Source organism: Fusarium sambucinum, chromosome II, assembly GCF_050947815.1.
Source record: "Fusarium sambucinum isolate potato_lamoka chromosome II, whole genome shotgun sequence".
NCBI classification, from domain to species: Eukaryota; Fungi; Ascomycota; class Sordariomycetes; order Hypocreales; family Nectriaceae; genus Fusarium; species Fusarium sambucinum.
In genome coordinates, this window is record NC_139293.1 from 3944213 (window position 1) to 3957260 (window position 13048).

Genomic DNA, 13048 nt, shown 5'->3' on the forward strand with positions numbered 1-13048 from the left:
ATTGACCGAGATTGATGTTTTATATGTTTGTATTTGTATTCGAATAGTAATCTCAATCTCAAAATTGTCTGCCCAGCTACATAAAGTTTTCTACATTCCCCAATATGACCAATGTTGCGGTATCTTCCTCAATTTCATGATGCCGGAACAATTCCTACTAAAAACTACATATGAAAACCATCCCCCGCCTCCCGTTTCATCAACGGTTATCCAGAGTGACCTATTACATCAGGAACCTGGTAATTGTAGCCTCTCCCAACATTAACATTCTAAAGACACTACCAGTACTCCGAGGTTCACAATTGTGAACCCTCGCGATCAGCAGGTAGTCGGCTACCAAACTTCTCCCTCAGAAAGTTATGAACCTCTTGATTTTCACCCAAGCCTATCGACAAACCTTTGGACAAAGCTTTGCGACGTCCCTCGATACCAATACCTCCTTCAATACGAAGCCCCCTTAGGCTCGTTGCTCTTGACAGTGCAACATACGCCTGACCCACCTCAAAGGCGTTCTTCAGATTGGCAATGACTCGCTCAAGAGTCATTCCCTGACTCCTGTGTATAGTGATGGCCCAGCCTGGTATGAGGGGGAGTTGAGTCCTGTAGACCTTAATTCCTGAATGGTCGTTGACAGAGTTGACGAGGCAGACTGGGTAGATAGTCTTTTTATAGCCATTGCTGAATCGCACAACAGGCCATACTTGGTTCTCTGGTTCGGGATTGTTTCTGATATATTCGTCTGTAAACAGTCCAACATGTGCTGTCTTGAGCTTGCCATCCGGCCCGTCGAACGTTGGTAGTTTCTCCATGTCAATTTGTTCCCAGTCGACGATGACACCTTGACTGCCGTTGGCCAGGCCCTTTTTTAGATTGAGGTTGACTAGGAGCACGACGAGTTGTGTTTCCTTGAGCTCGACCTTTGTGCTGAACCGGTGGCGGTCATCCTTAAAGTAGGGCAAAGTTCCTTCCTCAGTTCGTGTGAAGGTATCCGTATCCTTTTTTCCATAATAAGTTGGGGGGAACCAGACGCCATCCTCACATCTGTATTCTTTTGATGTATGTTCTGTGATCTCGTCCAATTTTTCTGCGTTTATTTTTTCTGCCTCTGTCCTTCTGCAAACAAGTTGTGTGGCATCGTCCACCACTGAGTGGTGGTTTAGAAGCATGTCGAATTCCTGTTCGGAGCAAGGGATACCAAGGCGGCATTTCTGAAGCGTTTTGATAAATGGCATATCGCTCTGGCGATGAATCTCCTGAAGGTTGACACAGGTAAAGCCGGCAGCTTCCCACGCAGGACTTTTGAAAGCCCACTTGTCTTGGTTTATTTTCCAAGGGCCGTGGTTTTTGGAACAAGTCACTCCTGCCTCGCCCAGGTTGCGCCATGTTTTATCCAATTCTCCACATACCCAGCAATTCTGAAAGGGCTTCACGGGAGGTAGCTGGCAAAAGTCACCGGTAACAATGAGCTGCAGTCCACCCCAGGGACTTTCGGTATATCGGATATCACGCAAAACTTCTTCCATCCGTGACAGGAAGTTGTTCTCCACCATACTGATCTCATCGATAATCAAAACATCTGTGGCTTTGAGACTCTTCCGGATGTTTTTCTTTGCTTTCCCGTACATTTTACCTTTCAGCTTGTCCAAATCCAATTCGAAATCATCAGTGTTCCAGCCCATGTAAGAATGCAAGGTAATACCGTCAACGTTGAGGGCTGCCCTGCCCGTAGGTGCAGTAACGGCGACCTTTTTATTATTAGCTTGGAGCTGAGCTATGGCAGCTTTCAGGACAGTAGATTTTCCGCAGCCGGCTGAACCAGTAAAGAAGACGTTTTTTCCGCTCATGATCAAGTCAAGAAGATCTTGTTGTTCCCTACAGAGCGTTGGACCCGTAGGTTCTCGGGTGTCGGGCTCATCCTCGTCTGACGATATACTGATGTATGATACAGCACGTTCTTGTCTTTCTGGCGAAGGAGAAGGGAGAGACCGCTGCATCGCCTGCCTTTGTGGTGGAGGGGCAGGGAGGGGCCGGAAATAGTTATTAAGAGATTTCTGTCCAGCAACTTGCTTCATGGCACTGGATTGGAGGGTGAACGATGACGTTGCCAATGACGGATTGAAAGTGACTGGTGAAAATTACAGTAGTCTATTCTTGATGAAGGACCCTGAAATTGAAATGATGTTGAGGTTCGGTTGGCCGGGACACAGGCGGCCTGAAGAACGAGGCCACATATCACGTGCTTTAATCTGCCCATTTCCTTTGGCTTTGGCTTTGGCTTTATTAGGCGTCAACGATGATGCAACAGATGATTTGACTGATGAAGTTGTGGATGTTAATAATTACCAATACTAAATACTGTAAAAATGTCCATTTCAGAATATCTGACCCCAAACGAATTCAACAGCAACTTTCAACATCGCCGCTAGATTATCACTCCCAGTCTCCCAATTTTGTAATTTCTGCGTTGCATCTGAACCTCTCGGGCTTGTCATTGCGTCGACAAGCTCACCCAAAGTCATCACGGCACAGCCACTATCAAAGAAATTCTTTTCCATTTGCCATTCCTCCCGTGTTCGCGCTTCCCAAAGCGTTTTACTTGATGGTAGTGCAAGACCTTCCAGTGCGCCACTGTGACTGCATGTTCGGTCGTTCTCAATGGTGATGACGTAGCTTATTATCAGCCACAGGCAAGACATGCGGCGACGTGATTCGGCAAAAATCCAGTCTTCCCATGTCGCACTTGGTTCGCTCACCTCTGAGTTGGAGTAACTACCTGTGAGGTCGAGGAAGCGCGATCCGATAATCTAAGATTGTTAGTGATATTGATCACACGGGTATGGTCATGTTTACCTCGACTGTTTCAGATAATGTGGCAATCCGTTCTTTGTTATCTGTGTCGGAATCGCTCATCGCCATGATCATGTAGATGATCATGACCTGAAGACACAAGTGAACCTCCCGAGGGGTGAATGTATATAGCTGGTCATGTCAGCGGCATTCTAAACACATCCGAAAACACATTACCCTGTCTCGGAGGCGGTCCTGTTCCGCACTTATCGTCTTCCATAAAAATGGCCCAGTCTCGGGCGTTCTCGATGCAAAGAGTTGGGCAATGCCCATACAGTTACTGAGCGCCTCTGGCAGATGCTGTTGATGCCAGTGAGGGTGAATGAATGGCGGAAATGTTTGCCGACGAATCATCATCTGAGGGTATGCGTAAAGTATCCGCATGACGATACGTGATGCATGTTGTAAGCTTGATAGGCGACTAGGTACACGAGTCAAATCTCCTTTGGTACTAAGTGATTTCGGTACCATGCTCATTTGGAGATCACTAGAAATATCCCAGAACGATACATCTCCATAAGATGTCACCGGCTGGGATGCCGAGAGCGTGTTCAATGGTACCGCCCAGTCAACCATCACATCATTAAAGTCAAAAGAGGTACTCATAGACTCGGTAGCCACGATGCAGTCTAGTCTTTGTGAGTCGGTACGGCCTGAATCATCGATTTGGGTTTTCTGTCCAATCTCTGACACGATTTCATCACAAAATTGTTGTTGGTATATGCACTGCACATCCCTCTTTTGACACCGTGAACACGGTTGACCAAAACTGCATTTTGCCTTGGCTATTCTACAAGCGGTGCATGACTTTGGGCGGCCTTTTCGATGACTTCGCGCACGCTGACAATACTTAACGTGACGTCTGTATGAGTGTTCTAGTCAGACTGTGTTAACTACAGTCAGCTTAGGTGAATCAGAATACACACCTTGGGTGAAGATTTTGTTGCAGAGATGGCATGGCTGAACAAAACGCATTTCTACCGAAGTTTCCATTTTCTGTAATGACTTTTAATTTTTCACAAAGGTCAAGATTTATGATGAGAGAGGACAATTTGTAAGCAGAAATTGGGATTCGGACTTAAGGCTAAACTCCTTTGATGCACCGCTAACCCGAAGGATCCAGGCCCCTCAGGTAGGACTCAGCGATTACACGTTTCCAAATCGTGACATAGACATCGTCGTAAAATACATAATTGCAATGATTATCTTGGAAGTTCCCCATTGCGATCGCTGATAGTCTTATGCGGTCCGTCGTTATCCGTAGTAGTAGCCAATTCAACAATCCTCTCAGCTCCAACCTCTGGGGTCGTTCCCCAGTCATGATAACCCGACAAACCTGTCTTGACCAAGCCCGGACAAACAGAGTTCACTTTTCCACCGACATCTTCAAGCTCCCGGGCAAAGTTAAACATGAGCATGTTGACGGCTGCTTTGCTCGCATCGTACGCCTTATAATCGATGTTGTAGTAAATGGTGGTTTCATCGGTGGCTTTGGCGAGACTGCCCATTACGCTTGTGACAAAGATGATGCGAGGTGGACCGGCTTTGGCTTGACGTAGAAGTGGAAGCAGGCTTTGAGTCAGGCAACCTGTTCCGATGACATTGGTTGTGAATGTTTTCTGGTAAAGCTCCCAAGTTGTCAGGTCCTTGTGCCCATCAAGCAAGACAGCGGCATTGTTGATTAGAACATCGAGGTAGCCATAGGTCTGTTCGATATGTGTAGCAGCCTTGCTGATAGACTCGGGGGAGGTAAGGTCTAGTTCGACAACATCCGCCTTGTAACCCTCGTTGCAAAGATCAGAGACGATCTGTTCTCCGGCTTTGATGTTACGGACACCAAGAAGGACATGGTAGTTGTGCTTGGTAGCAAGTTCTTTGATGACAGCAAGACCGATGCCTTGAGTTGATCCGGTAACAAGAGCGAGAGAAGAATTGATAGCCATTTTTGTCAAAGGGTTCTTGAGTATTGTTGGGGATGGGAGATGTCGATGCTATATTGGATGGTGAGGAGATACTGATGGAACTGATGGAAGGACTGATCATGATGCCTTGACATAGTGTCCTTTATAGTTCCCAGCACAGATTTATCTCATCATAATGAAGACTTAACATGGTGCTTCAACGGCCAAATTGGCCGCCAGACCCAAGCTATCACATTATCTTGTCATGGTGTTGAGGCTGACATGGGCCAAATTGGCCGGTCATCCCCACCAAAGCCACCGGCCAAATTGGCCGTAAGAGTTCAACTAGTATGAATTTACGGAACGGCAATTGGTAATCATGATGGAAAATGGAAATTTGTTATTGCTTACTTACCTTGAGCAATTCAAATGAAAGACTGATCTACCATTCGATATATCCAAACTTCCTGACAGTTTTGGAGGCTTCACAGTTCTTGGCAAAGTCCGTCTTTATCGATAAGACGAATATACTGTATTTGAACGAAACGAAGACGCGTAACGAATCCAAGGTATCTTCAGGTCGTAACACCCGGTCCAATATTTACAATAAGATTCCTATTCTGTTTTAAAAAAAAAAAGAAAGAAAAAAAAACATGTGGTATTTCTCAATATGATGTATTCGTCCATAGATAATGTTAGGGATGTGAAATGGATTACATGCTATATTTGCACAATCCCGAGTTTGTGACAACATTCATCGTGGTCTTCAAAAGCCTCACAGGAGTCTTCTACGTATATTTCACTCGACATCCTGGTGATTCACATTCCATATTGAAAGACATAGGAAGATCAGCACAAGGATGCAACTGAGAAAGAAGACTTGGATGACTGTAGTAGGGACCCACGATAACACATTGCCCAGAAGACTGAGCGATTTTCCATTCGGCACTCAACAGATGTATCATGTATGTTACCTTCCTAAAAGCACGACCAACATCAAATAAGACCACATGGTTAGTGGAACCAAGCATTTCGAAAAGGCAAGTCAAAGCCCGACGGGTCAGCGGCCTCTTAATAGATCTCTCAGGAGACATATAGGCCCTTGACTAGTTGTCGTCTAACTGGCCCTTCTGTTCCCATTGTGTCATCGGGCACTGATAACAAATGACTCGATCTAAGCCATTGGATGCGTCGGAGGTTGTATTCCCGGCCTGGATGGCCCAACTTGGAAGGTCCCCAGATCATACAGGGGTTTAAATGGTAGATCGCACGGCGCATGACTCGCTAAAAAAAGAAGCTCGCCCGGTAGCGTTAAAGAGACGCAGGGGCCGAAGCAGGCGCTTGCATAGATTGCCAGTTATCTATCTTGGTGATTAGATGCACAAGACAGGTGTTTGCGGTGAGGGTGTATGTTTTATACCAGAAGCGTCTGTTCTCTTTTAACCGGGTTCGTGCCAAGAAGGTTAACAGTGAGATATCTCGTATTTGGGATTGTTCTGCAGCGGTGATTGTAACGTGACACTGATTAGCAAACGTGCCTTGAGACTTGGCTATATGAAGATCTACCTGACTCTATTTGTGATAAGCTTAACTAATAACCTTCAAGACTAACTAAAAACTCGTATAGCGGTCTGTCCAAACTATTCGGGGATAAAGTCCGCCTCCAAATCCACTTCCTCATCAATGATACTTCGCGCCGAGCCGTTTTATTCACGGCTCTTGTTTATCCGATGGACCTTCCTATCCTGCTGGGTATGGTATTGGAGTACCGCATAGTATCCATGTAGACCTGGCTGGCAGTGCGGTGATAATTGAGCTCCATAACACTGCTATCGCTCACGATGCCCCATGATCGCGTGCTTGAACTGCCGTAAAGATAATAAAATACCCCAGACAAAAGACCCTTCTTCTCTTGGCAGATATATCCCGAAATAGGTCGGTGGTTAGCACCTGGCGTCTAAGTAGCCAAGATACACAAAAGTCCCGATCGAATGGGGAAGCTAAAAAGAAACAAAAGAGAATGAATTCTGTTTCTGTGATGTAGAAACTATATAATAGCTCAAGAACTGCCATGATGATTCCTTTTAGCCCATCATCAACAATCTTTCTTCTCACAGTCCTCAATCGTTCTCAACATGCGCTTCTCCGATAGTCTCCTCCTAATAGGCCTCACCGGCCTAGCCGGTGCCCATCCCAGTCGAAGGGCACCCAACCCATCTCCTATGAGCAAGCGAGGTCTTGACCTGGAAGCTTTCAAGCTTGCTCCGATGGCCGAGTATGTTTCTCAGGAAGAGGTTCCTGAGGACGTCAGTGCCAAGGTTGTTACCAAGCGAGCTGACTACACAGAGACTGCCAGTGACTTGGTCAAGGCCACATACCCCAAGGCTGAGTTCCGCATGGTGGACGACCACTATGTCGGCACTAACGGTATTGCCCATGTCAACTTCAAGCAAACCGTCAATGGCATCGACATCGATAACGCCGACTTCAACGTCAACGTGAGTGACCTTAACATTATCGTCCTTGTAAGAGCATACGCTAATAATAAACAGATTGGTGCTGATGGAGAGGTCTTCTCCTACGGAAACAGCTTCTTTGATGGCAAGATTCCTGGTCCTTTGACTAAGCGAGACGAGAAGGATCCTGTTGAGGCTCTCAAAGACACCGTCGATGTTCTCTCGCTTCCTGTTGAGGCTGATAAGGCCAAGGCTGTTAAGAAGAGTGACAAGCATTACGAGTTCACAGGAACTTCCGGTACTGTCAGCAAGCCCGAGGCTAAGCTCGCTTACCTCGTTGATGATGGCAAACTAAAGCTCACTTGGCGAGTTGAGACTGATGTTCTTGACAACTGGCTCTTGACTTATGTCAATGCTGCCAAGACTGATGAGGTTGTCGGTATTGTTGACTACGTCGCCGAGGCTACTTATGAGGTTTAGTAAGTTCATCCTTATTTGTTAATTATCATTGGGAGACTAACCATTCCGGCAGCCCCTGGGGCGTCAACGATCCTTCGCAAGGTTCTCGCTCCGTGGTCAAGGACCCTTGGGATATCGTCCGATCTGAGTTTACTTGGCAGAGTGATGGCACAGCCAACTACACCACAACTCGTGGCAACAACGGTATCGCTCAAACAAACCCCTCGGGAGGAAGCGCCTACCTTAACAACTACCGTCCTGACTCCAAGTCCCTTACCTTTGAGTACAAGTACTCCCCAGCCACAGCCGACCCCACTAGCTACCGTGACGCATCCGTTACCCAGCTTTTCTACACCGCCAACAAGTACCATGATCTTCTTCATGCTCTCGGTTTCAATGAGCAAGCTGGTAACTTCGAGGCTAACAACAACGGTGCGGGCGGTAAGGGCAATGACCAGGTTATTCTCATGGCTCAGGATGGAGGATTCACCAACAACGCTATGTTCTCATCTCCTCCCGACGGTCAGCCTGGACGTATGAGAATGTTCTTGTGGGATACTAGCAACCCCAAGCGTGACTGCACATTTGACGCTGGCGTTGTTATCCACGAGTACACCCACGGTCTTAGCAACCGTTTGACTGGTGGTCCTGCGAATGGAGGATGTCTTCCTGTAAGTGTCTGTAACTGCAACGTGATAACCGCATGCTAACATTCTCAGGGTGGCGAGTCTGGTGGTATGGGAGAAGGATGGAGTGACTTCATGGCTATCGCTATCCACCTCCAGCCCAAGGACACTCGCTCCGCCAACAAACCCATGGGTGACTGGATCTCTGGCAAGGCTGCTGGTATCCGTGCTTACCCTTATAGCACAAGCCTGACCACCAACCCGTACACCTACAAGAGCGCCAACGGGCTTTCTTCCGTGCACGCTATCGGAACGGTCTGGGCCACAATCCTGTACGAGGTCATGTGGAACTTGATTGAGAAGCATGGCAAGAATGACGATGATATGCCCAAGTTCAACGGTCAGGTCCCCACTGATGGAAAGTATCTTTCCATGAAGCTTGTCATGGACGGCATGGCTCTGTAAGTTTATGTTTTGTGATTCTTGGTGGCCTTTTGCTAACTTTTGGTAGTCAACCTTGCAACCCCAACATGGTTCAGGCTCGTGATGCTATCATCGATGCCGATACCGCTCTGACCGGCGGTAAGAACAAGTGTGAGCTCTGGAAGGGTTTCGCCAAGAGAGGTCTGGGTACCGGTGCCAAGTACAGCAGCACCAGCAGAACCGAGAGCTTCACTCTTCCTTCTGGCTGCTAGATAAGATATGATGGGAGGTTTATGACCTGTTAGGATGACTTCTGTTAGTACATATATGATCATGTATATAGGTCTTCAATAAGATAATATGGTATTCAGTCACCTCATTCTGTAATAGTTATATGTTGCTCCTTGCTTCACATGCCCTACAAGATGATCCGGCTCCTATTTGATGTTTGTATAGAAGATCAAATCACGTGTCCTAACTCCTGGAAAAGAAAAGGATCACTTCTGCTTATTCCAATGCTCAATACTCGGTCACGTATATCGTCGAGGCGTTTCACTTGGGGATGGGACACATGGAGTAATTATTCCACAATAAAGACTATATTAATTGCTTCTCATTATTTTCATAGTCTACTTTTCCTATCTAGACAGTAAATAAATTAAGGCTTCCAGTCCAAAGTCCTCTCACGGCTGTAAATCTCAGGACCCTTAGGTTTGTTGTCGAGAACCTTCTCGATCTCCTCCAAAACCTTATCATCAATCTTCTTGTAAAGCTCGAGGGCCTTAAAGTTGTCCTCGAGCTGCTCAACTTTTGTGGCTCCGAGAATGACGGTGCTGACGTTGGGATTCTTGAGAGCCCAGGCAAGAGAGAGCTGGGCAACGTTACCGCCGAGACGCTCAGCAATCTCGGACAGCTTCTTGACCTTCTCGATCTTGGCCTTTCCAGTTTCTGTCTCAAGTTCGCTGATAGTTTTTTCGAAGAAAGCCTTGTTGGTAGCGTAACGAGAGCCCTCAGGGATACCGTTGTTGTACTTTCCAGTGAGGAGACCGCTGGCGAGAGGGGACCAGATGGTGGTTCCGTACTGGAATTGGTTGTAAAGGGGAGCATACTCAATCTCGAAGCGCTCACGCTTGAAAGCGTTGTATTGGGGCTGCTCGACAACTGTATCAAAGTTAGTATGAACCACCCTATTGATTAAAGTAAGTGGTCTTACCAGGAGCAATGAGGTTGTAACGCTCAGCAATTTGAGTAGCCTCGGTAATCTGAGCAGCGCTCCACTCTGAGGTACCCCAGTAGTAGGCAAGGTTAAGGTTGCGAATGACTTGAGTAAATCCCTCAACAATCTCCTTCATGGGAGTAGCGTAGTCGGGGCGGTGGGCAAAGACAACATCGACGTAAGGCTGTTCCAATCGCTTGAGGGAGCTCTTGAGACCCTCGACGACGTGCTTGCGAGAAAGACCGCGGGTGTTAGGCTCCTTGCGACTTGTGCCGAAGAAAATCTTGGTTGTGAGGACGTATCTGGATCTATTAGTTCCCTGATTGCTAAAAGACTAAAATTGGTGATGCTTACTCGTCTCGAGGCCAGTTGAGCTCCTTAAGGGCTCGGCCCATCTCAATCTCAGATTCACCGTCGGCATAGATCTCAGCAGTATCAAAGGTGTTGACACCGTGATCCCAGGCCTTTTGCAAGATTTGCTTAACAATGTCTCCCTTTTGTGTTCCACCTTCAATCTGTTAGTTCGCGTATAAACAATGTCTTGCTTGGTAGGGTCTTACCGTATGTCAACCAGCCACCAAGACTGAAGACACTAACCTTGAGACCAGTAGGTCCCAAGTGGCGGAACAGCATGTCCTTGGGGTCGTAGGCAGTTTCGACAGGCATTTTTGCTATTTTTTGCGGGATTGGATAGAAAGTTGAAGGGATGGCGACGTTCAATTAGAAAAAGAGAGGGAATGAGTTCTTTTATTATATATAGAAAATTGATGTCATTGAGGATGGTCCAAGCGAAGTGAGGGGTATTGTCTCATCGTGTGTCTCGATGTTGATACAATGATACAATAGCTCCACGCCAGGTCTGATGGCAGTTTAGCGTAGCAACTCTGAATTGATGAAGCCAATCAAAGAGTGATGAAGGGAACTATCTCCAGCCTCGGAGTTTACGATCCACTACCATTGGAGGGATAACATTATTAATTCAAGATTTCTCCACTAAAAGAAGTGTACGTAACTGCTTCAATGACGCCTACTGCGTAGATGCCTGCATTTTGTTCAATATCGTGAACGTAGGGGAATCAGATTGCGGTTTAGATCATAAGCTGCAACAGTATTTCGCTCTTGAAATCAACATATTGAGGTCTTATTGTTAAAGTGCTTACAGTAAACCCACGCTGTGTTACCCGAACCGCCCGTTTGCTTACGACATTGAGTTACAAATATGTACTTAAAGCCGATCTTAACTCCGTTCAGGCCACGTCGTTCCCCTCTTGGAGATGACAAGAACCTACCCTTGACTCACTTGCCGGCCTCAGGTTATCAGAATAATTGACCGCTGGAAGCATTAGAGACGAGATTATGGGGTCACTTTATGCCCCTTGAACTATAGTTCTTAGACTACTTATTTTTACACCATAAGACTCAAGAGACCAATTTTCCTGCTACCCACTAGTCTAGACCGTGTACTTCCAGCAGCAGGCGATTAACTTTAAAACAGACATACTGCTGACAATTTGGTGACAGTCGCAACGCCACGATTTCCTAACTACCACCACCGTCAGACACTCTCAAAGCAACTTTCACACCTTTCCACATCGGCGCCCAAGCTCCAAACACAGCCGTGACTCCTGTACATAAAATCATTGGTCCATATTTCGTCGCATAACCCAACGCCTCGTTAGATAAAGATGCTTTGGCCTGTAATAAAACACCACTCAGTGGACCAGCAGACACGAAACCTATCCCGCGCCCGCCCATGAGCATGCCGAAAATGAGCGCTGAATCAGCATCAGAGTCATCCTTTTGAATGTCTGACGACATGTTGGACCATGTTGAGCTGAAGCCACCTGCAAAAAAACCATATAGAACAACAAAGACGACCAGGTTGGCGAGGTTTAAACTCAGGCCCCAGAGCAAGAAGATAGGTAGTGCGCTTCCCAAAGACGCAATAGTCACAGCTCTAGTCGCCGATGTCTTGTCACCCACCATTCCATGGACGATGCCACCCGGGACTGATGCTACTGAGAATAACGCGAGAAGGATGGGGCCGGTGATACTGGGCAGCCCAATTGTTGACGCGTAGCTTGCTAGGTATGTACTCGGCATGAGATAACCTAGTGACTGTATAATCACGCCAGCTTGCATCGTCCAAAAAGAGGTATGGCGAAGAAAGTTGAATGAGAGTGACCGAACCTGAACTTGGTTGCGCTGCGGGATCCGGGGTTTGATGAGGAACAACGTGGGAAGACACATTGCAGCGGATGCACCAGCCCAGACCAGGAGAGTTGCGCGTAGACCAATCCGACGAAGCAAGGCATCAAATACAAAGGGCATGGCGATACCTTATACTCAAAGTTAGTCAACGATTAAGGATTGAGAATAAAGGCGTCCGTACCAGTCGCTGATTTGCCTGCCCACATAACACCAAGAGCCATCCCCTTCCTCTCAACGAACCACTCGTTCATATAATGCGAAATCGGACTGAACAGGAGGCCACATCCAATCGAGTACAGAGCACCCTGAGTCGCAATGAGTCCTGCGACAGTGTCCACAAAAGCTGAAGCTGTAAGACTAGTTGTTGTTATAAGAAGACCAAGAGGTCCACAATATTGACGCAAACGAGAGTATTTTGTAAGAACCATGAATGCGAAGGGCATCATGAGATACATGACGCCTTGTTGTAGTGACCCGATCGTTGCAGTCGTGCCAGAAGACTCTTTGCTAATGGGGCTTGATGGACGGGAGTAGTATTCCTGGAAGATGCCAAATGAGACTGAGTAGCCCCAGATGGGTAACTATAAGAATACGGGTTAGCTTGCTGTAATGCTCATGGAACGCTGTCAGGTACTTGGGCCATGGTGCAGCAGAGTAGAGTCAGGTAAGCATCCTTCCCACGATCTGTAGATGGAAGAGGAACCTCAATTGTATGAGGTTCATGCTGCCTTTCATCAAGAACCATTGCAGGATCACCCGTCATCTCTATATCACGCGTAATTGTTGGTCTCGTTGCGCTGGCGATTTGTGTCGAAGAGGAAGACATTATTGCAGTCGGTCAGTCCTTGATACGTAAAAGCAGTATACTTGGCAAAAGCCTTGAGGTTGTGAAAATACATCAGTCATCGA

The 13048-nt window shown here is 46.9% G+C and overlaps 6 protein-coding genes across 6 annotated transcripts; 1 reads left to right on the top strand and 5 right to left on the bottom strand.

The window, feature by feature from the left end:
• Window positions 1–296: 296 nt before the first annotated feature.
• FSST1_008195 (DEAD/DEAH box helicase) lies at window positions 297–2072 on the bottom strand (the record flags this gene model as incomplete). Its single annotated transcript, XM_083225054.1, has 1 exon — window positions 297–2072. The coding sequence occupies one exon, from the start codon at window positions 2070–2072 to the stop codon at window positions 297–299; it is 1776 nt and encodes a 591-aa protein (XP_083084156.1).
• A 300-nt stretch (window positions 2073–2372) lies between these two features.
• FSST1_008196 (Zn(II)2Cys6 transcription factor domain-containing protein) lies at window positions 2373–3840 on the bottom strand (the record flags this gene model as incomplete). The annotated part of the gene is made up of 4 exons (XM_083225055.1): window positions 2373–2804; window positions 2851–2979; window positions 3025–3722; window positions 3774–3840. The coding sequence occupies 4 exons, from the start codon at window positions 3838–3840 to the stop codon at window positions 2373–2375; spliced, it is 1326 nt and encodes a 441-aa protein (XP_083084157.1).
• Window positions 3841–4049: 209 nt separating this feature from the next.
• Window positions 4050–4790, bottom strand: FSST1_008197 (uncharacterized protein; the record flags this gene model as incomplete). The annotated part of the gene is made up of 1 exon (XM_083225056.1): window positions 4050–4790. One exon carries the CDS (start codon window positions 4788–4790, stop codon window positions 4050–4052), a length of 741 nt encoding a protein of 246 aa, XP_083084158.1.
• Window positions 4791–6883: 2093 nt separating this feature from the next.
• On the top strand, window positions 6884–8984 carry FSST1_008198 (Fungalysin metallopeptidase-domain-containing protein; the record flags this gene model as incomplete). Its single annotated transcript, XM_083225057.1, has 5 exons — window positions 6884–7246; window positions 7301–7683; window positions 7737–8334; window positions 8383–8750; window positions 8801–8984. The coding sequence occupies 5 exons, from the start codon at window positions 6884–6886 to the stop codon at window positions 8982–8984; spliced, it is 1896 nt and encodes a 631-aa protein (XP_083084159.1).
• Window positions 8985–9370: 386 nt separating this feature from the next.
• FSST1_008199 (NADP-dependent oxidoreductase domain-containing protein) lies at window positions 9371–10594 on the bottom strand (the record flags this gene model as incomplete). The annotated part of the gene is made up of 4 exons (XM_083225058.1): window positions 9371–9873; window positions 9926–10230; window positions 10283–10436; window positions 10489–10594. 4 exons carry the CDS (start codon window positions 10592–10594, stop codon window positions 9371–9373), a joined length of 1068 nt encoding a protein of 355 aa, XP_083084160.1.
• An 873-nt stretch (window positions 10595–11467) lies between these two features.
• FSST1_008200 (major facilitator superfamily domain-containing protein) lies at window positions 11468–12965 on the bottom strand (the record flags this gene model as incomplete). Its single annotated transcript, XM_083225059.1, has 3 exons — window positions 11468–12267; window positions 12321–12720; window positions 12774–12965. The coding sequence occupies 3 exons, from the start codon at window positions 12963–12965 to the stop codon at window positions 11468–11470; spliced, it is 1392 nt and encodes a 463-aa protein (XP_083084161.1).
• Window positions 12966–13048: the final 83 nt, after the last annotated feature.